Here is a 27226-nt window from a genome sequence, read left to right on the forward strand (position 1 = left end):
CCCTGGAGAAATTTGCCCTGAAAAATTCCCTTCTATAAGTAATAATATAATCAACAAGCGACCCGCCCCGGCTTCGCACGGGTTATACAAAACCTTAAGAGTTTGCGTAGGTAAATTGCGAGATCTTTTAGCTGATTCAACGACGTTCTCGATTAGGTCAACGACATTCGCAAGACAGAAAGTCATTTTTGGAACCAACTAACCCAATAGGTACCTACCTACCTATTGTCAAGTTGCCTAAGTAAACTTACATTACATTGCCTAATACCGTTTTAATAATCATTTATTTACAAACAAGATATATACAGTGTATTACTAAAAGAAATTAAAAACTAGCTTAAATCTAAAATAGGCCCTTGAGGCATTGTACCAAGGATGCTGGCGACATTACCTCGCTGTATCGCAATGCTGATACGTTGTGCGAGGTAGCCGCCAGCTCTTCGGTCACCAGTTACGTCAACCAGACGCTTCGCGATTTCTGCGAACAACTTATGCGCGCTGGGACCCCATGGACCTAATACCTAATTAGGAGGTCTAACTAAACTCACCAGTAGGACTTTTAGGCTAAAAGTAATGATGACGATTGATCCAGCAGTCTGCAGTAGGTAGGTACAGTTGATTGAGTAAGAATAGTTTAAGCAGTTCCACAAAATATTAGTATTTTGTTTGCGTCGTCTTCATCTGAGGTACCTTATATCTATAAGGTAGGTTTGGTAAACCTCTACCTGTTTGGTAAGCAGGTATATAAGTGTTAGAACCTAAAATACGAGTATTACCTAACTGACTCTATTTTCACCGTGGCATAGCGGGCAGAAAAAATACTTTAAAAAATATGTCGCCGGGAATTCATGCCTTTCCAGTCTGTTCATCTATGCATAAGAGCCTGTATAGATTAGCTACCTACCGCTTTTCTAAAGTTTTTGTCTGTCTGTCATAGGCGACGCGACACGGTGGTCTCGGATTGTACAAAGATATTGTACAATTTACGGATTATCCCGCTTTCGAGACCTCTTTGATGTTCTTAACATGCTAAACAGAACCTTATTTGCATTATCTTAAAGATTTTCATACTAAACAGCAAAAATAATAAAGGTAAAGACGCAATTCCTTTTTCAAAAGTGTCGAGACAGTGATTGTTTACATGAATGAATACACTTGAAAAGCAACAAAAAGTTATGTTGCTTTTGGAAGGAAGGTTGATTTACTTTTAGGACTTCCCCAATAGAAGCTTTTAGGATTATTTTCCTACTTGTTATTGTCACTTTCAATGGTTTGGTTACGTACAGGCGTTGTCTACTGTCACAGTTAAAAAACAACATTGTTTATTTATTATTCTTCGTTGATAAAGTCACTTTAATTATAAATAACTGGAAGCATTTAAAAATGAAATAGACTTGTAAATACAGATTTAATACTAGACAACGCTTACTGCGCCATCTTGTGTCAGATAGCGGTAGTATTATTATATTGTGAAGATTGATTTTAGTGCCATCTATCGTCAAATAGTAGAACAGAAGATTCAGTACTTTTATTTAATGCGAAAAAAATACTAGTAATGAATGTATCATTTTTAATACAAATACAATACTTTAAATACTTGCAAAAATATTGGTCTTAAGCATCCTGGTTATTAAATATTTGCAAATTGTCTTCAATATTTTACCCGACTATTGGTACTAATTTTCTGTTATGGCAACAACTAGTCAGCCATTTTGGATTTTAGTAGTTAGACGACGGTCCGTCTCAAAAAAACAATTGTTTTCAATCTACCTGTTATTTATACACAAATATAACGCGAGTGCAACGTATCAAACCGCCCGACATTCTAGCAACTTCAGCGTCCGAACCGAGTCTCGACCACTGCTCGTCGCGGCGGGCTCGATCAGCTGTCAGGAACCTTTGACGTGTAGAACACAAACAAATTTGTTAACGTGCTATGCTGTTATCATGAACGCCACTTTTTACGAGCAACTGGGCGGCGTTGCGGGGGTTTTTGAGCAGTGGGGCGCCTGCGAGCGGACGGTGGTCGCCTGTGCCTTGGCGCGGCGAGTGCCTGTGCCGGGGCTGAGGCTTCTTCAGAGGGCTGTGGACGCAGCCCTAAGAGACCACGGGCCTGACGAGAGACTCGAGAGGGACGCTAATGACGAGACGGTCCTCGCCGGCCTTCTTGATGACGATGACGATGAGGGTAAGTCGAGAAAAGTAACGGCGAAATTTGAATATCAGCCCACTCATTTTCAGCGGGTGTTGTTATTGAATCAAATGCGACGTCTCTGCCCTTTTATAATCTCTTATATCGGTGAAATTAGAATAGTTAATGCTCTCACCTGTAACCTTAGTTCCTCCTTTTTAGATGGATTTGATATTACCATGTTGAGCTACCCTCAACTGATAATGTTTCATAGATATTGAACAATAATTCTGGTATTTTGATGCCTTGTGTATCATAAAACATGCAGGGTGTAAGTTTGTTATTGTACTTTCATGCATGTGTATTATTTAATTTCCTGTATGACTCACACACTGCAATAAACTGCTTGGCCAATCTCTCTAAATGTTAATGTGTTGTTACCAAGCAAAAGATAACTTGTTTTTGGTTGTCAATAACTATAAGGCCTATTGCTATGAAGATAAGAGTTAGAAATCACCTTTATCAATTTCTGCTCCCAATTTTGTCTGTGCCGAATTATGATGATGGTTGATACAAAAAAGCGGCTAAGTGCGAGTCGGACTCGCCCATGAAGGGTTCCGTATTTAGGCGATTTATGACGTATAAAAAAAAACTACTTACTAGATCTCGTTCAGACCAATTTTCGGTGGAAGTTTACATGGTAATGTACGAGGGGCGTTCAAAATATTCTCGGTATTGATATCTTACAACCTCTTCTAAAATTTCTTTCGTTACTGGCCGCTAAGGTTTATTCATTGACATTAAAAAAAAGTATAATTCGAACCGAGATGTTCTTTTGTTTTTCTGCAATTGCTGAACAAACATGAACATCATGTGGGAATTGACAATGTTAACTAAATTAGAACATCGATGCGTGATAAAATTCTTGACATAACAGGGTAAAAATCAAAAAACCATAAAAGAGGAAATGGATTGTGTTTACCGTGAGTCTGCTCCTTCTTTATCTACCATTCAAAAGTGGTCAAGCGAGTTTAAACGTGGAAGGGAGAGTGTTGAAGACGACCCTAGACCTGGCCGGCCTGTAGTAGCTACTTCACAAGAAAATATTGATAAAGTGGAAAAACTTATATTGGAAGATGGTCGAGTGAAGGTAAAATCTATAGCACAAGTAACCAATCTCTCTATTGGTACCGTACATGATATTATCCATGACCATCTTAATATGTCAAAAGTAAGTGCAAGATGGGTTCCGCGAATGCTGACTCGGCTTCAAAAAGACATGCGTGTAGCTTGTTGTTCCGATTTTATTGACCTGTGCGGTGAAAATCCTGATGAGGTGCTGCAAAGAATAGTTACTGGAGATGAAACCTGGGTTCATCATTATGACCCAGAGAGTAAACAAGAGTCCATGCAGTGGCACATTAAGGGTTCAGCTCATCCCAAGAAGTTCAAGGTCATCCCTTCAGCTGGCAAGGTCATGGCCACGATATTTTGGGATTGTGAAGGAGTATTACTGATCGATTATAAAGAAAAAGGTGTAAATATCACAGGACAGTACTACGCTAACATTCTACGTCAATTAAAGGATGCAATCAAAGAAAAGAGGCGAGGAAAGTTAACCAAAGGTGTTATGCTTCTGCATGACAACGCCCCCGTCCATACTGCTCATATTGCCAAGGCAGCTATTGTTGAATGTGGGTTTGAAACTGTTACTCACCCACCGTATAGTCCGGACTTAGCCCCCAGCGACTTCTTTTTGTTCCCCAATCTTAAAAAGGATCTGCGTGGAAATAAATTTTCCAATGATGAAGCATTGAAGGCGGCAGTGGAGGAGCATTTTTACACCAAAGATAAAAAATATTTTTATGCAGGATTAAAAAAAAAAATTGATCGATCTTTTAAGTGTATGAACATAGGGGGGGAGTATATTGAAAAATAAAAATATCAAACTTTTCGTACTTGTTTGTTTTCATTCTCATACCGAGAATATTTTGAACACCCCTCGTACATCATATATTTTTTTTAGTTTTATCATTCTCTTATTTTAGAAGTTACAGGGGGGGACACACATTTTACCACTTTGGAAGTGTCTCTCGCGCAAACTATTCAGTTTAGAAAAAAATGATATTAGAAACCTCAATATCATTTTTGAAGACCTATCCATAGATATCCCACACATATGGGTTTGATGAAAAAAAAATTTTTGAGTTACAGTTCGAAGTATGGGGAACCCCAAAAATTTATTGTTTTTTTTCTATTTTTGTGTGAATATCTTAATGCGGTTTACAGAATACATCTGCTTACCAAGTTTCAACAGTATAGTTCTTATAGTTTCGGAGAAAAGTGGCTGTGACATACGGACGGACAGACAGACAGACAGACATGACGAATCTATAAGGGTTCCGTTTTTTGCCATTTGGCTACGGAACCCTAAAAACTACCCTATGTACTTTCCTGGGTCTCAGGCTATCTCCATAAGAAATTTCATCAAAATCAGTTCAGTGGTTTAAGCGTGAAGAGGTTACAGTTACTTTTGCATTTATAATATTAGTAGAGATTGACAGTGTAGTGCAGGGGTCACCAATTATTAGTTTCTTCAGGGGTCCGATTGTTAAAATAAACTGACCATTGCGGTCCTTTTCTCCTAGAGTTTATTAAATAACAAAAAAATTAAATAGGTTAGCTGTCCATATGCGGACCTCGGCCCGCCATTTGGTGACCCGTGGTGTAGTGTATCATTAGATTCATTAGCTTAAAAATGGCACAAATTCAATTTGTCTCAATAGATCCTTGTAATTTTGTTACTATAAATCATGACTTTTGGCTTTATAGGAATCTTATTGGATTCCAATGAAACTGTATATTTATCCTCATACTGAAACCTTTTTAGATTGGAACAGAGTTGCATTTCTTTTCTTTCATTTATTTCATTGTAAATTTCAAATTCTAACACTTTTTTTTGTATGCCCACTATACAGGAGTTTTTAAAATTAAAGTTATAGGTAATAAATAAGTTGCAACAAGCAAAACATTACCTATTTGATTAAATGCTGATAGCTCAGGACTCTTTCATAATAACTTCAGGATGATGTCATCAATATTATTGTATCCTTGCCTTGCTACTAATTACTGAGCATTACAGATGTAAAGTGTTGTTTGCAAGTCTAGATGCTAATATTGCATCATTGTTCACTTATATTTTTTCATGATTTGAGAATTGTATGCATAACTGCACATAGTTAATATGTTATGAATCACACATTTTGAAGGTAAAGAAGAGGAGAATAAACAATTATGTTTATACAAGCTTTTCTTTAACTTGCCCTGTTAATGTATATGTTAGTTAGTGTGGGTCAAATCTCGGAAGCTAAATTTGACCCACTTCCCGATTTCTGATTGAGCTGAAATTGTGCATACATGTGTAAATCGGGTGACAATGCAATATTATGATGACATGGAGCTGATCTGATGATGGAGACATGAGGTGGCTATAGGAACTCTGTGATAACAACGCAAACTAATTGTGTTTGGGGTTGTTACAATTGTCTTCCCTGTGGAAAGTACAGTCAACGATAAAAGCTTGTATTTGCCAAAAACTTAAAGTATTTACAGTAAGCATCAGAAGTGTTAACAGGGCCTGGTGTCCAAAATTACCTGCACACACTCTTAATCTTAATAGGTAAGGTTGTGCTCAGATGATTTTGTTCTCCTGTTCTTAGCTACTTTTGAGTCGGAAACTGAATCGGAGACGCTTTGCTCGCGATTCGCCTTCGGTCGGTCAATTACCTATTATAGTTGCATTGCAGGCGAATGCCTCCGTCGTCTGCTGACGCTACTCCCGCTCCTGCGGACAGACAACGCGGCCGCCAAGGACCTCTACGTGTCGGCGGCGCCGCGGCTGGTGCAGCGGTGTGTGGACTCGCGGCGGCCTCCTGAACTGTGTTTACAGTTGTTAAGATATATGTTGGTGCATCCTGCGCTCACGGCTATGGATCAGAGGTATAGTGTACCTATCTATTGTATGAAATTTGAGCAGCGAAATATTTGTTTGATAATATTGCCACGTCGAGCCCGATAATCGCTTTTAGTTCCCTCGGAGAAAGCGAAAAGTAGAAAATATCTTATCATTTTATATTTAACCATATTATCTAACCATAAAAAATAAATACACAGAATTCAAAATAGGTCAAACCGAACATGCTCTTATTAAGACAAATATTATTATAAGGTATATTATCAAGTCAAAAGTACACCTCGACATTATCTACCTTGAGCGAATCTACCTTGCTAAAATCAGCGTGGAGTAAAAGATATTCTCAAAAAGAATTCCGTTTCAGCTTCAATAAATTTGGTGACACCCTAGGGGTTGTATACTTTGGCATTTCAGAGCTCGCTGCACCTTCCTGAATTTAGAAACTTGACGAAAGGGACGTCGCAATACGTGAGACACGACGGAAATAATATTTCCATCGCACTCCTTAATGCTAAGCGTTTTAGATTGACCAGGCTAAATCCTGATAACTTTACTTTTTGTGACGACTGGTCTGGCCTAGTGGGTAGTGACTAGGGTTTGCTCCCGGGAAATACCGGTACTGAAAGTACCGGGAATTCCCGGGATTTAGAGCCAAGCAAAGAACCGGGATTTCAAAATTAAAATCCCGGTACTCCCGGGATTTTCGGGACTAAAATTTTCGGTACAATATTTGACTGCTTTCTGTTACTTAGCATGAAATATCATGTTTTATAAAGAAAATAAATAAGAAAACTTTTACGGCTGACCACTACATTAAAATAAATTAAAAAAAAAGTCAATGGGTTTGACAATGCCGACAATATAAAATTGCGTAATTTGATACTTTAAGGGCATAAATGTTTGTACGATAAATAATTTTATACGAACAATTAGTTATTTCATATTTGTATACTAACTAGAAGCAAAAATAGAGACAATTTTGTAATTAATAAAATACTACTTTTAATTCAAATTCGAACACGGTATAAGAAACTCACATATGATAATGATATTTTAAATGAATTAATAATTCTGGCTGAATAATTTCTTGATTTGTCGTATTGATAGTTCTGTTATTATATGTTCGAAGGTGCACAGCCCATTTTGAACGCATGCGAAAATTATATATTTTTTTATCCTTTTTCACAAAACGTCTTACATATTAAAAAAAAATGATATTACTGAGCCACAATTCAGTTTTTGCCAATCAACAAAGATAGTAAAAATATCATGTAGTTTAGGAAAAAAAAAAACAAATTATATTAATGACTTAAAGACTGACAGTTTTTTTTTACTGAAAATTGATGTGAAAACTGATTTTTGAAGGCAGTCCCGAAAGTACCGAAAATACCGGGAAATACCGGTTCCATTTTTGCCCGGTACCGAAAATCCCGGTTCTTTTAAACAGTACCGATTCTGCAATCCCTAGTAGTGACCCTGCCTGTGAAGCCGACGGTCCTGGGTTCGAGTCCCGGTAAGGGCATTTATTTGTGTGATGAGCACAGATATTTTGTTCCCGAGTCTTGGGTGTTTCTATGTATTTGTATATTATGTATATCGTTTTCTGAGTACCCACAACACAAACCTTGAGTTTACTGTGGGACTTAGGGCCACTTGCACCATCCCACTAACCCGGGGTTAAGCGGTTAAACCGTTAACTCAGTGTCAAACTGTACTGGTAACCATGGTAACTCCAGGTTACACGAGTTAACCCCAGGTTAGTGGAAGCAAGTGGCGCTTAGTCAATCTGTGTAAGAATGGCCTATAATATAGGTATATTTTTTTTTTTTTTATAAAAATGGGCTTACTCATGGCCACAGACTAGCCGGGGCAAAGACGTGGCCTACGATGGAGCGTTATTTATTTACATTTAACTTTTAATTTCAGAACGCTAACCCAATGGCTCCGCTATCTAGAAAATCACATGTCGGGCGCCAGAGACTCAGTGTGGCAACAGCCGAGTCTCCCCGAACACAACATATGGGGCGCCTCGACCTTCCGACGCACCATCGGCAAAAACGTCGACTTTAGACACCTCACCGACCCCATAGAATTGACCTTCTCTACAGATTTACTACAAGAATCCTTCTCAAAGAACGGAAGAGACGTAGACATAAGTTTAGACGGAGACAAACTGAACTTTGACGCTTGCATATCGCAGCCAAAATCCCAAAGATCTAGCAGCCTCACTCCGCCTTCAACTAACTTCACACACATGTCTTCGTCCGCTGAAAATTTAGCAGACGAACCGTTCGTTCAGAAACCTAGGAGTTTTTCTTTATCGAGCGAACATAGTTTAGGGATAAGGCCTATCATAATGTATGGGACGACGGGGAGCGAGACGAGACTTGATGATTTGAGGTCGAATAAGTTTACAGAGTTCCCGGGGATGTCTACTGTGGCTCAGTGGTTAAAGAGTTTGAGGTTACATAAGTACGTGTGGTTGTTTACTAACATCAGCTATGAGCAGATGATGGCTATAGATGAGGAGTATTTGGAGAAATTAGGTAAGTATTCATAATTATTATAATTATACCCCGCCATTTTTACTGTGCAATAAAGTTTAAATATATTATATTCCAGATACTAAAATCATTTTATTGACTCGAATGAGGCATATTAGTGTAAAATTGATACAAAAGCTAGTCAATTGACCAATAAAACTGTCATTTTTATGTGTGAGATGTACCTACAAACACAGCTGAGTTGCAAACAATAATGCCTATAAGTACTCTACATTAAAAAAAAATTAAATAAGATTTGTAATATGGTTGTGTGAAAAGAAAGTGAAAGCCCCTAAATCCATTCATAATAAAAATTTAAATAGGTAAATGAGATTTCTTTTCTAGTGTAGGTAATATTTAAATAGCCACAGACACATAAATATGATAATTTTTGAGAGAGGTGTCTAATTTGTATAGATACAATATTTAGACGCAATGGAAATCGGTCACTGTTTGGAAATTTCTCTAGAAAGTGCCCAGTTTTTAGGGTTCCGTACCCAAAGGGTAAAAACGGGACCCTATTACTAAGACTCCGCTGTCCGTCCGTCCGTCCGTCCGTCCGTCCGTCCGTCTGTCACCAGGCTGTATCTCACGAACCGTGATAGCTAGACAGTTGAAATTTTCACAGACGATGTATTTCTGTTGCCGCTATAACAACAAATACTAAAAACAGAATAAAATAAAGATTTAAGTGGGGCTCCCATACAACAAACGTGATTTTTGACCGAAGTTAAGCAACGTCGGGCGGGGTCAGTACTTGGATGGGTGACCGTTTTTTTGCTTGTTTTGCTCTATTTTTTGTTGATGGTGCGGAACCCTCCGTGCGCTAGTCCGACTCGCACTTGGCCGGTTTTTTTCTACTGCTGGATTCCCGCTTATCAGAATATTAACTATCACAACAAAGTTTTGTTTCGTCTTTGTTTTTAATTTGCAATCTACCTTATCATTATCACATCATTAGTCATTATGATAATAAAAAGACGTAACATGGTTATTTAATAGTGATTACGGTTATACTTGTTATGACAAACTACACGAATTTAATCGATTAGGAATTATATGGTATGTGATTTTAATAACTTTATTTTCCTTTTTTAATTTCTGTGATAAAATTATTCGAAGTTCACTGAAACACGCCTATAAAAATACTTTAGACGGAAATTTGTTTATTCTATAAATACAATCTTAAGGGCTTTTTTAAGACCGGTTTCATTTTGACTTTAAATTTCATTACCAGAGTGACTAAAACAATAGCTAGTAAATGCTATTAATTGAATTATATCTCTCAAATTATTATTTATGATTTCCTTGAATAGAATTTGACTTTGATTTTACATAGTTTATACAAATCATAAACCTTTGCCTTTACATTCGATAGTAAAACCTTGTATCGAAAATGTTATTAAGGATGGTATTCCATCTGTCCAATATATTGGTTCAATGTGCATTTGCGTCTCACATTTTGCTTAATGCGAGAGTGAGATGCAATGCACATTGGACAAAGAAATTGAACAGGTGGCTTACCACCCTAACAACAGTAACAACCTACAAAAAAGCGGCTAAGTGCGAGTCGGACTCGCCCATGAAGGGTTTCGTATTTAGGCGATTTATGACGTATTAAAAAAAACTACTTACTAGATCTCGTTCAAACCAATTTTCGGTGGAAGTTTACACAGTAATGTACATCATATATTTTTTTTAGTTTTATCATTCTGTTATTTTAGAAGTTACAGGGGGGGGGACACATTTTACCACTTTGGAAGTGTCTCTCGCGCAAACTATTCAGTTTAGAAAAAAATGATATTAGAAACCTCAATATCATTTTTGAAGACCTATCCATAGATACCCCACACGTATAGGTTTGATGAAAAAAAAAATTTTTGAGTTTCAGTTCTAAGTATAGGGAACCCCAAAAATTTATTGTTTTTTTTTTCTATTTTTGTGTGAAAATCTTAATGCGGTTCACAGAATACATCTACTTACCAAGTTTCAACAGTATAGTCCTTATAGTTTCGGAGAAAAGTGACTGTGACATACACGGACAGACGGACAGACAGACAGACATGACGAATCTATAAGGGTTCCGGTTTTTGCCATTTGGCTACGGAACCCTAAAAAAGCAGGAGGTTATCAATTTCTATGAACATTGTAGTTTTAAAGTCACTTACCTTTTTTTCAGGTGTAACAAAAGGCGCTCGCCACAAACTTCTGCTCTCCATAAACAAACTCCACGAGCGGCGCGCCGTCCTGGACGGAGTGGCCGCCGAGCTCGCTAGCGGAGCGCCCGGGGCCGCCGCGAGAGCCCTGGAGCGGCTCAGACAAGTGCTGTTGAGCCCTATGCCTCCGGAGTCACCTCTGCCGGCGCAAATAGTCAGTGTTTTGGAGACAGGTACGGTTAAAGACAAGTAATACTGGATCGGAAGCAGCATGGTCTTTAGAACTGATCAGCGGAGCGCCCGGGGCCGTCGCGAGAGCCCTGGAGCGGCTCAGACAAGTGCTGTTGAGCCCTATGCCTCCGGAGTCACCTCTGCCGGCGCAAATAGTCAGTGTTTTGGAGACAGGTACGGTTAAAGACAAGTAATACTGGATCGGAAGCAGCATGGTCTTTAGAACTGATCAGCGGAGCGCCCGGGGCCGTCGCGAGAGCCCTGGAGCGGCTCAGACAAGTGCTGTTGAGCCCTATGCCTCCGGAGTCACCTCTGCCGGCGCAAATAGTCAGTGTTTTGGAGACAGGTACGGTTAAAGACAAGTAATACTGGATCGGAAGCAGCATGGTCTTTAGAACTGATCAGCGGAGCGCCCGGGGCCGTCGCGAGAGCCCTGGAGCGGCTCAGACAAGTGCTGTTGAGCCCTATGCCTCCGGAGTCACCTCTGCCGGCTCAGATAGTCAGTGTTTTGGAGACAGGTACGGTTAAAGACGAGTAATACTGGATCGGAAGCAGCATGGTCTTTAGAATTGATCAGCGGAGCGCCCAGGGCCGCCGCGAGAGCCCTAGAACGACAGGCACTTGTTTTAGGGCTTGATATTGAGCCCTATGTCTCCGAAGTCACCTCTTCCAGCGCAGATAGTAAGTGTATTGAAGACTGAGGGCTTAAGCTTTGGATTCCTCCGAAAACGGTGCCGTCATATGACGGCCGTCATATAGCGGCCGCAAAAGACGGCCGTCTTTACGGTGGCGACATGTGGAAAGTACCACGGCGTCATAACACACCGTCAGCCACCAAGGTCAAAGCGGCAAATTTGAAAAATGTAGGCGCGATGGGATAACGTCCCATAGAAAATTTGAATTTCGCGCCTTTTCCTACTGACAAGATTTGCTTGATCATCTATAATTTACTTGGAGGATGAAATATCATCAGAAGAGGAAAATAATCGTAGTACGGAATCATTTATTCAAATCTCGTGTCATTTATTCAAAATGGCGTCACCGCTATCTAATAAAACGTTCACGAAACTATCGACACCGTCATGACGGCCGTCATCTTACGTTACGTTGACAATCAACGTAACGCCGTCTAGGAAACCGCGCCATCTTGTTTACATAGACAACGTTCTAGTGACGTCAGTCAACGCTATATAGCGGCCGTAATATGACGGCACCGTTTTCGGAGGAATCCAAAGCTTTACCGGGTTAAATAAAAATTTTGTTAACAGGTATTTCGTGAAAGCATTCAGTCGTCATGTATGTTTGTTTCAGCGTCCACATGTATCCCGGAAACGACAGTGCCGATGCGAGACATAGACGACGATGAACAACGCGACCCCATGTCGTTACATTGTTGGCTCGTCGAAAAGGTATGCGGCATTACATCGAATTTTTCTCAAAAATGGACGGCAAAGTCGACGTTGCCGGTTAAAAAATAGGTCGCGAAGTGCGTAGTTTATGGTCATTCAAAAAATTAAAAAGTTAAAAACATTGCAGTCTCGATTTCGGGACTGCAATGTCGCATACAAATTCCATTATTTAACGAGTTCCAAACTTTTTAAAACTTCAAATGGCCATATCAAATGAAGGCATAGGTCCCTTAAACAGCCAAACAGATGATCAGCACTTATTATTATAAAGCCTATAACAGACTATCGCACCGCACCGCGACCTTGGAGCGTCGCACCCATAAGTGAGAGCGAGAAACAGATATCTCTTTCTCGCTCTCACTTATGGGTGCGACGCTCCAAGGTCGCGGTGCGGTGCGATAGTCTGTTACAGGCTTAATGTTGGTACCGCGACTATTTAGGTGTCTCAAATAGATTGGCGTATTTTCAGCAGAAAAATCAAGAAAAATACACTTCTTTTTTTTTTAAAGGCGGCAAGCAAATTTTTTTAATAGTTGTATTTTTTCTGTGAATATTACAACGTTGCTTCTGTAAGTTCTGTAAAATATTTCTATTTCTTGCACCATTTTTGAGAAAAGCACTATATATGACTCGGCTGGAAGGCTACTTGCTGGCTTCGGATTCAATTAAACGGACTCCCAAGGTCGTCCGTTTAAAACGAATCCTCAGCCTGCAAGTAGCTACTTCCGAACCTCGACAATAATGTACTATAAACTATCTGGAGCCATATTCATATACCTAACTTTAAACTCTCGCGTTTTTTACACATATTTAATCACGCAAACGGGTCTACCGCGATATAGAAACAACTCTCAACTAAATCAATCAATTAAACTATATCGCGGTAGACCCGTTTGTGTAATTAAATGTGTCGTATACGCAGTTAATTTTACGATTTTACTCGCATAGTTTTAGTCATTCGCGTAACATTTTTCAGGGAGCCTAGAGCCTATTTGTAAAACTAGGCCAGTCTCTGTTAATATTTTTTTTTAAATATAAATGCCTAAATCACAGAAATGGACAAACGATTATCAACAGCTTGTTAGATTAACCAGGTCTCCATTCTCAAGCGGCGATCGTGAGCAATCTATTGCATTTTATTTCATTAATTTTATTTTATTTGAAAATCGAACTTTTAGACGCACGGCCGGTTTCCATCCTTACTTGGTAGATATTCCACGAATCCGCACGAAGCGCTTTGCTTCCTCTTTCCTTATGCGCACTGCCATAGAGAAAAAAATATACATAGAGTGCTCACTCCATACATCAGTTTTAGTACCAAAAAGACTATTAGCATCTAGCATCGAGTAGCGGAACTATCAGTACTGCTACTTGACAATAGATGTAGCACCGGCCGGAAAGTCTTATCTCAACAGCATAAGACTTTCCGGTCGCTGCTACATCTATTGTCAAGTAGCAGTACTGATAGTTCCGCTACTCGATGCTAGATGTAGATACTGAAATTAATAGTCTGAACTGATGTATGGAGTTAGCACTCTTGTCTTACTATATTTCTCTATGGCACTGCCAAGGAATGGAATTCCTTGCCGGCGTCTATATTTCCGAGCTCATATAACCCGGCAACCTTCAAATCAAGGGTTAACAGGCACCTTCTGGGCAGACTCGCTCCATCGTAGGCCACGTCTTCGCCTCGGCTAGTCTGTGGCCATGAGTAACCCCATTTTTAATAAAAAAAAAAATGTTAAATAACCTTATACACGAATCCAATGCGCCATGAAACTCAAAATGTGTATAGCAAACGGCATTGCATTGAAAGATTTATTATTTAATCGTATGGCGTAGTATAGTAAACAGAAAACAAACAGTTATAAATTCAAATTAAGTCCAATCAGCCACTCGGTCGCCTCGTCGTTAAGGACGATCAGGTCTTCAGGAGACATAGCAATCGACAATAGCAATAGACATAGCGCGTTATGGGGCAATCCTCTATCTATCTATCTATTAAGCCCTTTTGTTCTGAGTTAGAGTATGTCTCTAAGCTCAGTGTGCCGCTTGGCAAAGGCCTCCCTAGCTCTTTCCATTGGGGTCTGTCGTGGGCCACTCTGCTCCATTTCGGTCCCGCTGTGAGATTGAGTTCATCCTCCCATCTTGTTCGAGGTTTCTTCTGACTCCGTGTGCAACCTCTTGGGTACCAATCCGTTACGATCTTACTCCATTTTTCCTGCTTGTTTCTCAACATGTGGCCAGTCCATCTCCACTTCTGCTGGTCTATTTTAGTGAGTATGTCGGTCACTTTTGTTTTTTGTCTCAGGTCTTCATTTCTCATTTTGCTACTAGACGCAGACTAGACAAAATCCTCTATAATGTGCTGAATTGTTTGTGCAGTCTCGCCACAAATGCAAGCCGGGGATTCCACCCATCCACAGCGGTGTCTGTAGTAAGCACAGCGACCATGGCCAGTGCGAAGTCTGTTGAGGTTGCACCAGTGCCGTCTTGGGTGGTCAGATCCTTTGATTATGGCACCAGGCCCCAATTTCACCACGGTGACAGGTGCGACAATTGTAAAACATCACTGTTGCTGACGTCACAGGCGTCCATGGGCTACGGTTACCGCTTACCATCGGGCGGGCCGTATTCCTGTTTGCCACCATCATTGTATTATTAAAAAAAATATATTATATCGGGAGAAAAACTGATATTTCTCTTGCGAAGTTTCTGACAATTGTCACAAGAAACACGACAATTGTCACGAAATTCCGACACAGAACTCATTTCCTGTCAAGAATTACCGACAATTCTTTTGAATCTTGTGACAATTGTCAGAAACTTCGCAAGAGAAATATCTGTTTTTCTCCCGATATAATAATGTTTTTTTAAATAATACTATGATGGTGGCAAACAGTAATACGGCCCGCCCGATGGTAAGCGGTAACCGTAGCCCATGGACGCCTGTGACGTCAGCAACAGTGATGTTTTACAATTGGCGCACCTGTCACCGTGGTGAAATTGGGGCCTGGAGTGATTCCGGAGCCCAGCAGACTGTGACCAATCATTGTAAGGTTGATTTTGTTTTTGCAGGCGCTGCACCACGGGTCGTTCCGCGCGGCCGCGCTGCAGGCGGCGCTGCGGCGGCTGCGGCACCGCCTGCCGCCGCGCACCTTCTACCGGCACGTCGGCGACCAGCCGCCTAGACGTGCGCCCAAACCACGGTAAGGGATTTTTTTTTTTTTTTTTTTTTTTTTTTTTTTTTTTTTTTTTTTTTTTTTTTGCTTGTATTATTTGATATGGCATTCACTTTTGGGGTAATTAATATGCTTTTTAGGGTTCCGTACCCGAAGGGTAAAAACGGGACCCTATTACTAAGACTCCGCTGTCCGTCCGTCCGTCTGTCACCAGGCCGTATCTCAACCGTGATAGTCTGTGATAGCTAGACAGTTGAAATTTTCACAGATGATGTATATAACAACAAATACTAAAAACAGAATAAAATAAAGATTTAAGTGGGGCTCCCATACAACAAACGTGATTTTTGACCGAAGTTAAGCAACGTCGGGCGGGGTCAGTACTTGGATGGGTGACCGTTTTTTTGCTGTTTTGCTCTATTTTTTGTTGATGGTGCGGAACTCCGACTCGCACTTGGCCGGTTTTTTTTCTACTTGTCGATTTTAATGATTGACTTTGTATACGAAATTGTAATCGTATACTTTTCATTATGGGCTCCCGACTCAATTATAATGAAATGACTTCTTATGAAGCGTTTTACTTGACTGTAATGAATTCGACTAATCACGTGGCGTCAAAGAATAGAATAAAAGACATCAACGCGATACTATTTAATGAATAAAAAGTGCGTTGATGTCTTTTAAAGAAAAAAATTAGGTACTGAGATACTTTTGTTTAATTATTTAGATTTCATAGGAGAAAAAGTATTATTTTAAGTTGAATCGTAGAAAAATTAATTAATAGAGATGCCACGAATATTCGGCAACTATTTTGTATTCGGCCACATTGCCGAATATCCGGTATTCGGCCTATTCAGCCACATTGCCAAATATCCGGTATTCGGCCTATTCAGCCACATTGCCAAATATCCGGTATTCGGCCGAATGTTGCCTACTATTCGGCCGAATACCGAATATCTGTTGCTGCACCTACGTAAAAAGAAAAAAAATAACCAAAAACTAGGTATTTTTAATATTTAGAACGTGTTCTTGGAAAGTTGTTAAATACGAAGATCCTCTTTTGAGCATTTGTTGATTTAAACATTTATTTGTTTAGCTCTAACTGCGTTCATTAATTCTGTTCAACTTATTAACTTAATAAATATATTAGCAAACGTTGTTTTATTGGCTTGGCGATCAGTTTTCATAATACCTTATTGTGATTCAAAATGTTTGCATGTCATGCTGAATATTCGGCGCTTCGGCTAAGAGAGATAAGATAGATAGATAAAAACTTTATTGGAAAACCATATCGTGACAAAAAAAATGAACTTATGATAAGAATAAAACTAAAATTTATGTCAAAGTACTATACTAAACTAATTACTAACTACATACTAGGTTTGTTTTTTGTCACGACTGTGTACTTGTGTAGTCGCGAAAAGGCGCCGACTCAGCATGTGCTGCAGCATTGCTGCCACAGCGCTGGTATTCTGCCGGGACCTAGCAGTGCGCGCGCAGACTCACGGTATCATCAACCACCAGAGACAAAAATTACTAAAAAGTTATAGAGAAGCGTTATACAAAGAAAAATGGAGAAAACATTTGTGAATTAATTTAGATAACATACAATTTAATCAAGTTTGCGTACAAATTAAATCTAATTTTAAAACAAACAAACGGACTTGGGGGCTTTAGGTATTTTCCTGCTTTTGGATTGTTAATAAATACTGTTTGAGCTTACGCTTAAAAGTGTACTTCGACGTTGTAATACGAATTGGTGGGGGAATATTGTTCCAACACTTTGAGGCTAAATACCTAAAGCTTCCTCGAAAAGCAGCTGTCTTGTGTTTGTATGGAACCAGGACACTTGCTCTAGTTGACCGATATTTAATTGCCATGGACGACCAATTTAATTTATCAGATAGATAATTTGGGCTACCAGTCTTAATAATTTTAAACAGTAAACCAGCAAACAAGTATTCTCTGCGATTAGACATATTTAACATGTTACCTTTATTTAAATAGGGAGTAATATGAGAACGTGGAGGTACAGGGAAACAAAATCTCACACAGGAAGAGAAGAGAGGGGCCTAATATTCGGTATTCGGCCAAAATCACTATTCGGGGCATCTCTAGTAATTAAGCTTTTTTATCTCGCGCCTCAGTTAGGTCACTCGGCAAGCTTCGGGGCCTAAACGATTCGACTAAAAATCTCTATTATATCACGTTGTACAAAATACAATTTTATTACTTATACCTACTATAGTCTAATACTATATACTTACCTACTAGTCATTCATTTTGGGGTAATTTATTTGATATAGCTGGTCAACCAAATCTTGTCAGTAAAAAAAGGCGCGAAATTCAAATTTTCTATGATACGATATACCTTCGCGCCTACATTTTTCAAATTTGCCGCCTTTTTCTACTGTCAAGATCTGGTTGACCAAGTATATTTCATACTTTGCTACCACCAATGGTCAGGGTACCGCCAATAAAGATCACTACTCTAAGGGCCACTTGCACCATCCCACTAACCCGAGGTTAAGCGGTTAAACCGTTAACCCAGTGTCAAATTGTACTGATAGCCATGGTAACTCCAGGGTTTAATCGGTTAACCCCGGGTTAGTAAATGGTGCAAGTGGCCCTAAGTAATGTTATTTGAAATTTTTATTCAATATATAGATTGTTGGTTTCAGCTGGCGCGCCGGGCCGCCCTACTCGCGCGCGCCGCGGCCCTGGCTTCCCCCTCCCCCCCCTCCCCCCCCGCCGCGGCCCAAGTCCCACTCCTACCCACCCTTCCCCCCCGCGCTACTCCGACCCACCCCGGGGGACGACTACTCCAGCCTCGACGCCCTGTGTCTGCAGATGACTGAGCAGGCCATCAACTGAAATACTAGGGATTTGACGTTGGTATGAATCACAATAGTACATTATTGTCGAGGTTCGGAAGTGGCCACTTGCTGGCTGGGGATTCGTTTTAAACGGACGACCTTGGGAGTCCGTTTAATTGAATCCGAAGCCAGCAAGTAGCTTTACAGCCGAGTCATATGTAGCAGGGATGTTGCGGATGCCGATTTTTTGACATCCGCGGATGCGGATGCGGATGCGGATATATAATGCCTCACATCCGCGGATGCGGATGCGGATGCGGATGTCAAGATTAGGTACTTAGAAAACGTCAAATATTACATTTTTAGTATTTTTTTTATTAAAAAAAACGAAACGTTTAGTATTTGAGCAAGAATATAGGTGCGTTATATTTAATAAACAGTAACTTGGCCAACTTTTTTGGATCTAGACGATTTCGTTATAGGTAATGACGAAATTACCTAGCACTTACGCCGCCGCTAAGACGTTCCTGTACCGACTTGTTCGACATCCGCATTCGCATAAGCTCCGCATCGATTTTATGCGGATGCGGATGCAGATGCGGATGTTGAAAATAATGCGGAAGTTCCGCGGTTGCGGATGCGGATGTTCGCAACATCCCTAGTTGGTATGAATCACAATAGTACATTATTGTCGAGGTTCGGAAGTAGCTACTTGCTGGCTGAGGATTCGTTTTAAACGGACGACCTTGGGAGTCCGTTTAATTGAATCCGAAGCCAGCAAGTAGCTTTCCAGCCGAGTCATATATAGTGCTTTTCTCAAAAATGGTGCAAGAAATAGAAATTATTTACCGGAGCAACGGTCTAATTATCACAGAAAAAAGTAAAACCATTGAAAATATTTGCTTTGCCGCCTTTAAAAAAAAAGAAGTGTATTTTTCTGCTGAAAATACGCCAACCTATTTGAGACACCTAAATAGTCGCGGTACCAACATTATAATAATAAGTGCTGATCATCTGTTTGGCTGTTTAATTGGACCTATGCCTTCATTTGATATGGCCATTTCAACATTAAAAAAGTTTGGAACTCGTTAAATAATGGAATTTGTATGCAACATTGCAGTCCCAAAATCGAGACTGCAATGTTTTTAACTTTTTAATTTTTTTGACTGACCATAAACTACGCACTTCGCGACCAATTTTTTAACCGGCAACGTCGACTTTGCCGTCCATTTTTGAGAAAAATAATTTCTACTGAAAAGTAGGTCCCGGTCCCCGCCTCTGCCCCGAATGCCGCTTTAGACTAAACGAGCCATCATTTTTACGTTGGTATGAAATACTATTAATTGCGAACGTCCTAGTTAATTTCTACTGAAAAGTGGAAAGGGTTCGCGACCTCTGCCCTGGCGACATAAATCCGACTCCTGACAAGTTTCACCCCGTTTCTTATTCATTCTGTAACTTATTCGATACAAAATATACACAAATGTAAATCAAAATGATGCCAAACGTACCAATGTTCAATATTTATCCAGATAAGGCGGGAACTGTTTTTATTGTATTAAAATTATGGAAGTAAAACACAAAACTCGGTTGCTAGAACGACTTCATTATGAAATTGCCTAAGCTTTATGGGCAGATATTATTGACGTTATATTAAATCATCGGTCGAGACGTGTATAAATTATTATACTTGCATTATTATTAATTATTTTTATTCATTGTCATTAGGACATAAATCGAATTATACGCAATATGATATCTTAGACTAAAATTATTTGCTTTGTAGCAATTTGAATGTATATTTATTATCAATTTTATGGCACAATTCGTATGCATGGACATATAGATTTCTTAGCGGAATCCTTTATTTTTATTATTTATTTCGTTTGACAGTTCGCGACATGTCGCAAGAACTTATTATTAAGTAGGTTAAACACGTTACACACAATCCGATTTTCGATCCAATTTTGTTTGTCGTGAGACAATCTTAACTAGGTACAACTAAGGTACGCGTCGTTTTCGACGCAACTTGTAAGAAAATATTAAATCAAAGCATATGCTATATATACAATATTGTCTCTTTCATCAAATCAGAACGAGATTGGATTGTGTAACTGCGAAATAAATGTATTTTTTGTAAATAAATACTAGAGAAATGATAGGGTATGCTTTAAATTATATATAGGCAATGACGAATAGATGCCTCGGAGAAAATACAAATTATTCATAAGACATAGTACCTTACCGTATATTTATGACCATTTAGCCGCGAGGGACGTTATGCTGTAGCTTTTTTATTACAAATATTTCGTTGAATGTAACAGTAAGCTTTCGATACATTAAATATGGAACTGTAAAGTTTAAAGTGGGAATACATAATTATGCTACACAATATTATACATTAGTTAGTCGAATTTGCTATTGCATAACTCCACTCAGTTGACAGTAAAAACTCTTTAAAAATGCTCGTTAGTGTAAATTTACTGAAAACTAGTTTTAAAGCAGTACAAACAAGCGCAATAAATGGGTCAATATGATGATAAATTTATATCAAAATGACCCGTATTTATTGCCTGTGAGCGTATTTTTGCTGTCAATATTTCTTTAACTTCACTGTTGATATACGTAATAATTCTTAGAAATATCGCTTCCAATAGTATCCTAATAAAATTCGACGACATCGAGCTGTATTCTAAGGGTCTACCGCGAAAAACAATTTCGTTATCTGTCTCTATCGCTCTTACGTATTCGAGCGTTAGAGAGGCAGTTAAAGATATTCCGATTTTAGTTTTTTGCGGTAGAGCCTCTTTTCTCTGGTGCTAGTTTGATTTAGCTTTGTGGCAATGTTTGATATGAGAACTTTATGTTAGTTTTTTTTTCGATTGAATGTTTGTCATATTCTGAATTAAACTTTTCCCAATACGGGAGATGTTTTTTAAAATGGCATTAACTACTCATTAAACTGAAACTTGAATTGAGCGTTTTCATAGCAAATTGTAGTTGTAGGTAACTATTTTAGGCGAAACGGCCTAAATTGTACGTACGCGTGGAAGGGACATCGAATCCGATTTGTCCTTTGTATGAACAGGACAAAAATGTGTGTATGTTGGCTCCCATGGCAACAGTCGAGAGACTTTTCTGCGCGACACTCAAAAATCGGGATCCAATTTATCGTGTAGTGTAATAGCGCTTTAAGTATCGTATAAATAAGCATCCGTCCCTTTGAGAGCTCGAAAGTACGGATGTATGGGGTTTGGCATTTTTTCTAAGAAAATTTTTTTATGCGTGTTTTATACAACATTCTAGAGCACAGAGCAGAGTGAGATTGTAATACCTAAGTATATTACTTTCTCGCTCTATCGTATAGCGTTTAGGTTTCGAAGGGTAAAACGCGCGTAGAAATTATATCGATTAGAAAATATTCTAACTTTAAGAGGTAGCGTGGATTGCCGGAGATGTGAATGTTTGCGTCGACAAATTAAACTTCTAATAATCTGCTTTTTATTCGATTTGGGGTCTACAGGATGTAAGAATTTGTCGTTTTATCTCTTGCGGTCAAAAATTATCTCTATACCGATTGGAACGATCAATTGTCAGTTAAATCAGTTCGTCTGTAGAGCCCATTATCCAGCGCGCTTCTATTAGTCGATTTTTATGGCTTAATTAATATCGTTGGAATCCACCTTTGCTTCGTTTTGTAACTTGTCAGTTTGTGTAGAAAGTCCTATCCAGAATTATAAACGATAAAAACGAACACAATAAGCCCACAGAATGGACAAACCTGCCGTTTTAAGCAAAAGATAATTTACTGTCGGTTGTCATAATTACCTAATGCCTTACTTTTATGTGATGCGATTATTCAAAATTGCACTTATTGACAACCGAAAATTATGAATTAGTTATTATGTTTTATGATAAATTTTGTTAGAAAACGTCATTGATAATTTAATTTGTCGACTGATGTCGTGTTGTCGCTTGTGTCGTGTCGATTGTTGACTTTGTTAAATGTTATATCGCGTAAGCCGTACATCATTACGCGGTTATCACACTGATGACTCCCACGCCGCTCCGGTGTGCGAGCGAGACAGCGTATATATCGATATTATCTTTGTCCCGCTCACACACCAGACCGGCGAACAACGGATCGAATGTGAAGACCGTGTTAATGTAGTTAGACCTAATCGTTGACTGAATGCATAATTTATGTAATTTCAAAAGAATTTTTTTACACATTTTTATTAATTTATCAGCAATATTTATTTTGACTGGATCAAAAGTTTGATGGAACGTGTGCAATTTTGCGTATTTTAAGATTAATTGTAAATATGTTATTTGCGTAAATAAGTTATTGTTTTGTACAAATGAAATACCGTTGACCAGATTTAGGTTAAGCCGATTGCAGTCTGTCTTAGGCCACCAAAATATAGTTTTTTAATAGACAAAGATTCTACTTATATATATGTAGTAGTGAATATATTCCAAGGCTGTACCTTATTGCTTCTTTACTTGATTTCGGAGTTTATTGTTTAGCGGACTGTGATATGTGGTTTGTTTGACGATCATGTTTATCGGCACTAAGTGAATATAGCATAATGTGACAGTTGCTTGATCTTTTATTTAATACTACCCTTCGCCCGTGCCGTGAGTTCCATATCCTGTTCCCAGATTTCAAACTCGTACTGAAATAAAAGCACAATTTGCAAAATTTCATCAAGATCCGTTCAGCCGTTTTTGCATAAACTTTCTTAGAAACAGACTTTTCGTCATTCATTGGAATCATTTATTTTCTACACTTGTATCACAAACTTACCACCAAAATTAAATTGGTACCTATTTAAAAAAAACAGCAATTTAATTGTACTTGTCAAGGAAATAAAGATAAAATGCAAGGTACTAAAATTTTATTGATTTAAAATCTAAAATTATTGGAATTTATAACAGACTAGCATTCATAATTATAATTACACTATGTATAAATTGAATAAATAGAAAATAAATTAGGTACAATGGCATTTTATGTCAGTCTTTCTTTATGGGTTCCTATCTTATGTCTGGCAAGATCATTCTTTCTGTAGAAACCTCTGGAACAGCGGTCACAGGGGAATGGGATCCGAGTATCATGGAGTTTAGCATTGTGGAACGCAAGCATAGGTCGGGACGGGAACGTCATCCCACACCCTTCTACGGGACACTTGTATTTATCTGTGTTCTTGTGTCTAAAGCTCATGTGGTGAGTTAAAGCCTTCAGTTCATAAAAGCTACTGGTACATAGCTCGCATTTCAGAGGACGCTCCCCTGTGTGTCTCCATGTGTGTGTGTCTATGTTTGGCACATTTTTACAACAGATAGTGCAGAAACCGGACTTTTCAGAATGCTGTGTCTTTATATGTAGCTTAAGATTGCCTTTTACATTAAAAGTGCGGCCGCAGTAATTGCAGACAAAGCGGTTTGGCTCCGAATGTAAACGCAAATGTTTCTTGAGATTGTTCTTATACTTAAACGGGGAATTACAAAGTGAACAGCTATACAGTTTCTCATTAGAATGAGACATAAAATGGCGTTTCAGTTTTTCTTTCGTACCAAACATTTTGCCGCATGATTCACAGCCATGGGACTTCTCCGAAGAATGTGTTTTCATGTGACGCAACATGGCACTGCTTTGTGTGAATTTTGAAGGGCATATTGTACAAGCATATGGTGTTTCTCCAGTATGAGTCCTCATATGTACAGCCACGTCAGTTTTCGTATAAAACGCTTTACCACAATTTTCACACATGAATTTTCGCTCCCTCATTTTTCCAAAATGGTTTCGTTCTATATGCCTTTTTAAGCCGCCTCTGTCAGAATACTTTTTGTCACAGGAGGGGCATTGGTAGGGCCTTTCCCCAGAGTGTACTCTGGTGTGTATGAGCAACGCTGACTGACTCGCACAGACCCGACCACATACCTTACATGTGCAAGAGCTTTTTCCTTTGAGTCGTGTTCTCTTCTTATACGCTGATTTCTTTTCTTTCTTAACTTCATCATAATCGAGATACGGATAATCCGTCTCATCTTCGTAAACCGCCAGCTCCTCATCTTCTTGTTTTACTTCGACTTTTGGCTTGCAATCGTCATTTTGATCGATTTCGGAAGTTTTGCTGCGTAATATCTGGTCTGTGGCTTCGCATTTTAGCACAAACTTATACGAGGCGGACAGCTCCACCTCGCAGGAGCCGCAAATACGCTTGGGCAGCCCGTCGTCTTCAGAAACTTTTATGTTCGCGCAACAATATAATATTTTAGCGCAAATGGACACGCCGGTGTCATCAGTAAATATATACGAAGTTCCTTCATTTGTGCAACAGAGTCGACAAATCTTTTGATCCATTTTCTATCAGCATTGAGGTTGAGATGGTAATCGTTTTAATTTCCATTAAATAAATCGATCCAGTAAAGATGGGCGAACTAAACAATATCGGTCATCGGCATCGGTCCCGCAATTTGACATTGACATTTACGAAAGGTATTTCCACGGCTGAAACTAAAATAAGGATACGATTAAAAGCGCTCAGAATATCAATAGTTCTACATAATGTAACGAAACAAATTTTTCATATTCATGAAAAGTGAAGCACATGAAGGCTTAAAATAACTAAGATAATATAAAATGAAAGCTAAAACTTTTCACATAAAGTGACATTTTTCAGATTAAATTATACATATTCCTTCGTTTTATTGCGTAGCTTAAATAATCCTGACTTTCTATTTTCACTCCCATAAGATTCTTTCCACGCAGGTTACAAAAGTGCATTCCTTTAATTGAAAAGCATCTTGAATGTATAAAGACATTTTAGATGTAAATACAATCCATGACATTAATTTTCTTATTTTGTTATTAAATAGAGAATTAAAGTTAAAATGTGTTTTATAGCATTTTTAGTATCATAACCGCTCCAATTTACACAAACTTTTATACTGTATTTCTTTAGTTTGATTGACATTTGATTTGGGTAGAACAAAAAATAAAATAAAGCTTGTTTGTGTTTTTTTAGTCCGATTTTGTGCCATAAAATTTAATCACTATGAAAACATTAATAGTGGAATCTTATTAGACCCCCAATTCCTGTAAGAAGATATAATGGATTCGAAAATTTGTCGAGTTTGTCTCAGCAGACCGGGCGATACATCGCTGTTCGAAAAACACGATGGCTTGCCGTACAGCGACAAAATAATGGGGTTTGTAAAAGTTACTATCACGGAGAACGACGGATTGCCCAGCTCGATATGCCTCGGCTGCATTGCCGAGCTCTCTATGTCATACGAATTCGTGCAAAAGTGTGAAGCGTCAGACCTGGCTTTGAAAAACTTAAAACTAGACAGTCAAAGAGAATCGGCGTTAGACATTAAGAAAGAAGACATAAAAGACGATCCAGATGAACCATACCTTAACTTTAGCTTCCTAGATGATGACTATGATGTAAACTGGGAAGAGCCAGAAAAGAAAATCAAAGAAAAGAAAGGTAAATATGTTAAGAAAAGGAAGAAAGGAAAAATGGAGCCTATACAGTGTGTCACCTGCGGGCAGATGACCACCAGTCCCTCAGCCATGGAGATCCACATGAGAACACATACTGGTGAAAAACCATATTCCTGCACTACATCCTCGTGTGATGCCAAATTTGCCACCAAAGGAGCTTTGAAACGACATTGCGAGACTTTTCACTGTGAACGGGAAAGAAAATACACTTGCGAGCATTGTGGCAGCAGCTTCTTCAGAAAAAACGAGATAATAACACACATTAGAGTCCACACTGATGAGCGTCCATACGCCTGTCCGTTTTGCTCCAGAAAGTTCCGCCAAATAGCTTCACTCATTCGTCACAAGCGGATTCACACCGGAGAGAAACCGTTTGCTTGTTCCATATGTGATAAGAAATTTGCTGATAGAACTGTGGCTCGGAAACACCTGCAGGTTCACACTGACGAAAAACACTATAGCTGTCATCTTTGTCACAAGTCAATGAAAAGCAACAGTGCTCTAAAAGTCCACATGAGTCTGCATGTGAATAAAAAGCAAAATGTTTGCAACTATTGCGGCATGACTTTCTCAATGAAAGGTAACCTCAAAACTCACATAAGACGGAAGCATTCAGAAAAATCTGGACAGTGTAATATTTGCTCAAAGACATTTTCAGACTTAGAAGTCCACATGCGCAAGCATACTGGTGAAAAGCCGTTCATATGTCATGTATGTCAACAGAAATTTGCTACGAAGCGAAGTCTGACACATCATTTAGCATTTAGACATGAGAATGCAGCCAAATTCAAGTGTTCGATTGGGGATTGTACTAAAACATTCCCTACCGCTCCTATGTTAGAGTTCCATTTGCTAAAGCAGCATACGAACCACACTCCGTATGTGTGCCCGCATTGTTCCCGAGGGTTCTTCCGGATGAGTGATCTTTCTCGACACCTTCGGGTCAGCCACATGGAACTGCAACTTAAAGAAGACAAAACCATACTCAGCCTTAGTGGACCTTAGTTTATAGTTACTTTTTGCTAATCTATGCGCCGACTGATATGTTAAAAATTCTAGTCATAGAATTACGTGGAATTACTAAAAACTTAATTAGTATTAATTGTGCATTAAAGACTAGAACTGTAATTTAATTACTGCATTTAAGAAAACTTTATTACCATTTAGTTTAAGTAGATTTTTTTTTCATTTGTTACTTAAGTAATTATATCTAATTATTGTCACAAAACAATTATACCTACTTTTTTGCCAACAATACAATTTTAT

The 27226-nt window shown here is 38.9% G+C and overlaps 3 protein-coding genes across 3 annotated transcripts; 2 read left to right on the forward strand and 1 right to left on the reverse strand.

Moving 5' to 3' along the window:
• Positions 1-1644: 1644 nt before the first annotated feature.
• On the forward strand, positions 1645-18499 carry LOC134653371 (protein Smaug). The gene is made up of 8 exons (XM_063508707.1): positions 1645-2188; positions 5938-6130; positions 8031-8650; positions 10827-11036; positions 11866-11873; positions 12324-12443; positions 15522-15652; positions 18307-18499. The coding sequence occupies exons 1-8, from the start codon at positions 1690-1692 to the stop codon at positions 18497-18499; spliced, it is 1974 nt and encodes a 657-aa protein (XP_063364777.1). The 5' UTR covers positions 1645-1689.
• A 4950-nt stretch (positions 18500-23449) lies between these two features.
• On the reverse strand, positions 23450-24897 carry LOC134653311 (zinc finger protein 501-like). The gene has a single exon (XM_063508637.1). The coding sequence runs from the start codon at positions 24809-24811 to the stop codon at positions 23456-23458; it is 1356 nt and encodes a 451-aa protein (XP_063364707.1). The 5' UTR covers positions 24812-24897; the 3' UTR covers positions 23450-23455.
• A 548-nt stretch (positions 24898-25445) lies between these two features.
• LOC134653312 (zinc finger protein 32-like) lies at positions 25446-27226 on the forward strand. The gene has a single exon (XM_063508638.1). The coding sequence runs from the start codon at positions 25562-25564 to the stop codon at positions 26963-26965; it is 1404 nt and encodes a 467-aa protein (XP_063364708.1). The 5' UTR covers positions 25446-25561; the 3' UTR covers positions 26966-27226.

Source organism: Cydia amplana, chromosome 13 (assembly GCF_948474715.1).
Source record: "Cydia amplana chromosome 13, ilCydAmpl1.1, whole genome shotgun sequence".
In the NCBI taxonomy this organism is placed as follows: domain Eukaryota; kingdom Metazoa; phylum Arthropoda; class Insecta; order Lepidoptera; family Tortricidae; genus Cydia; species Cydia amplana.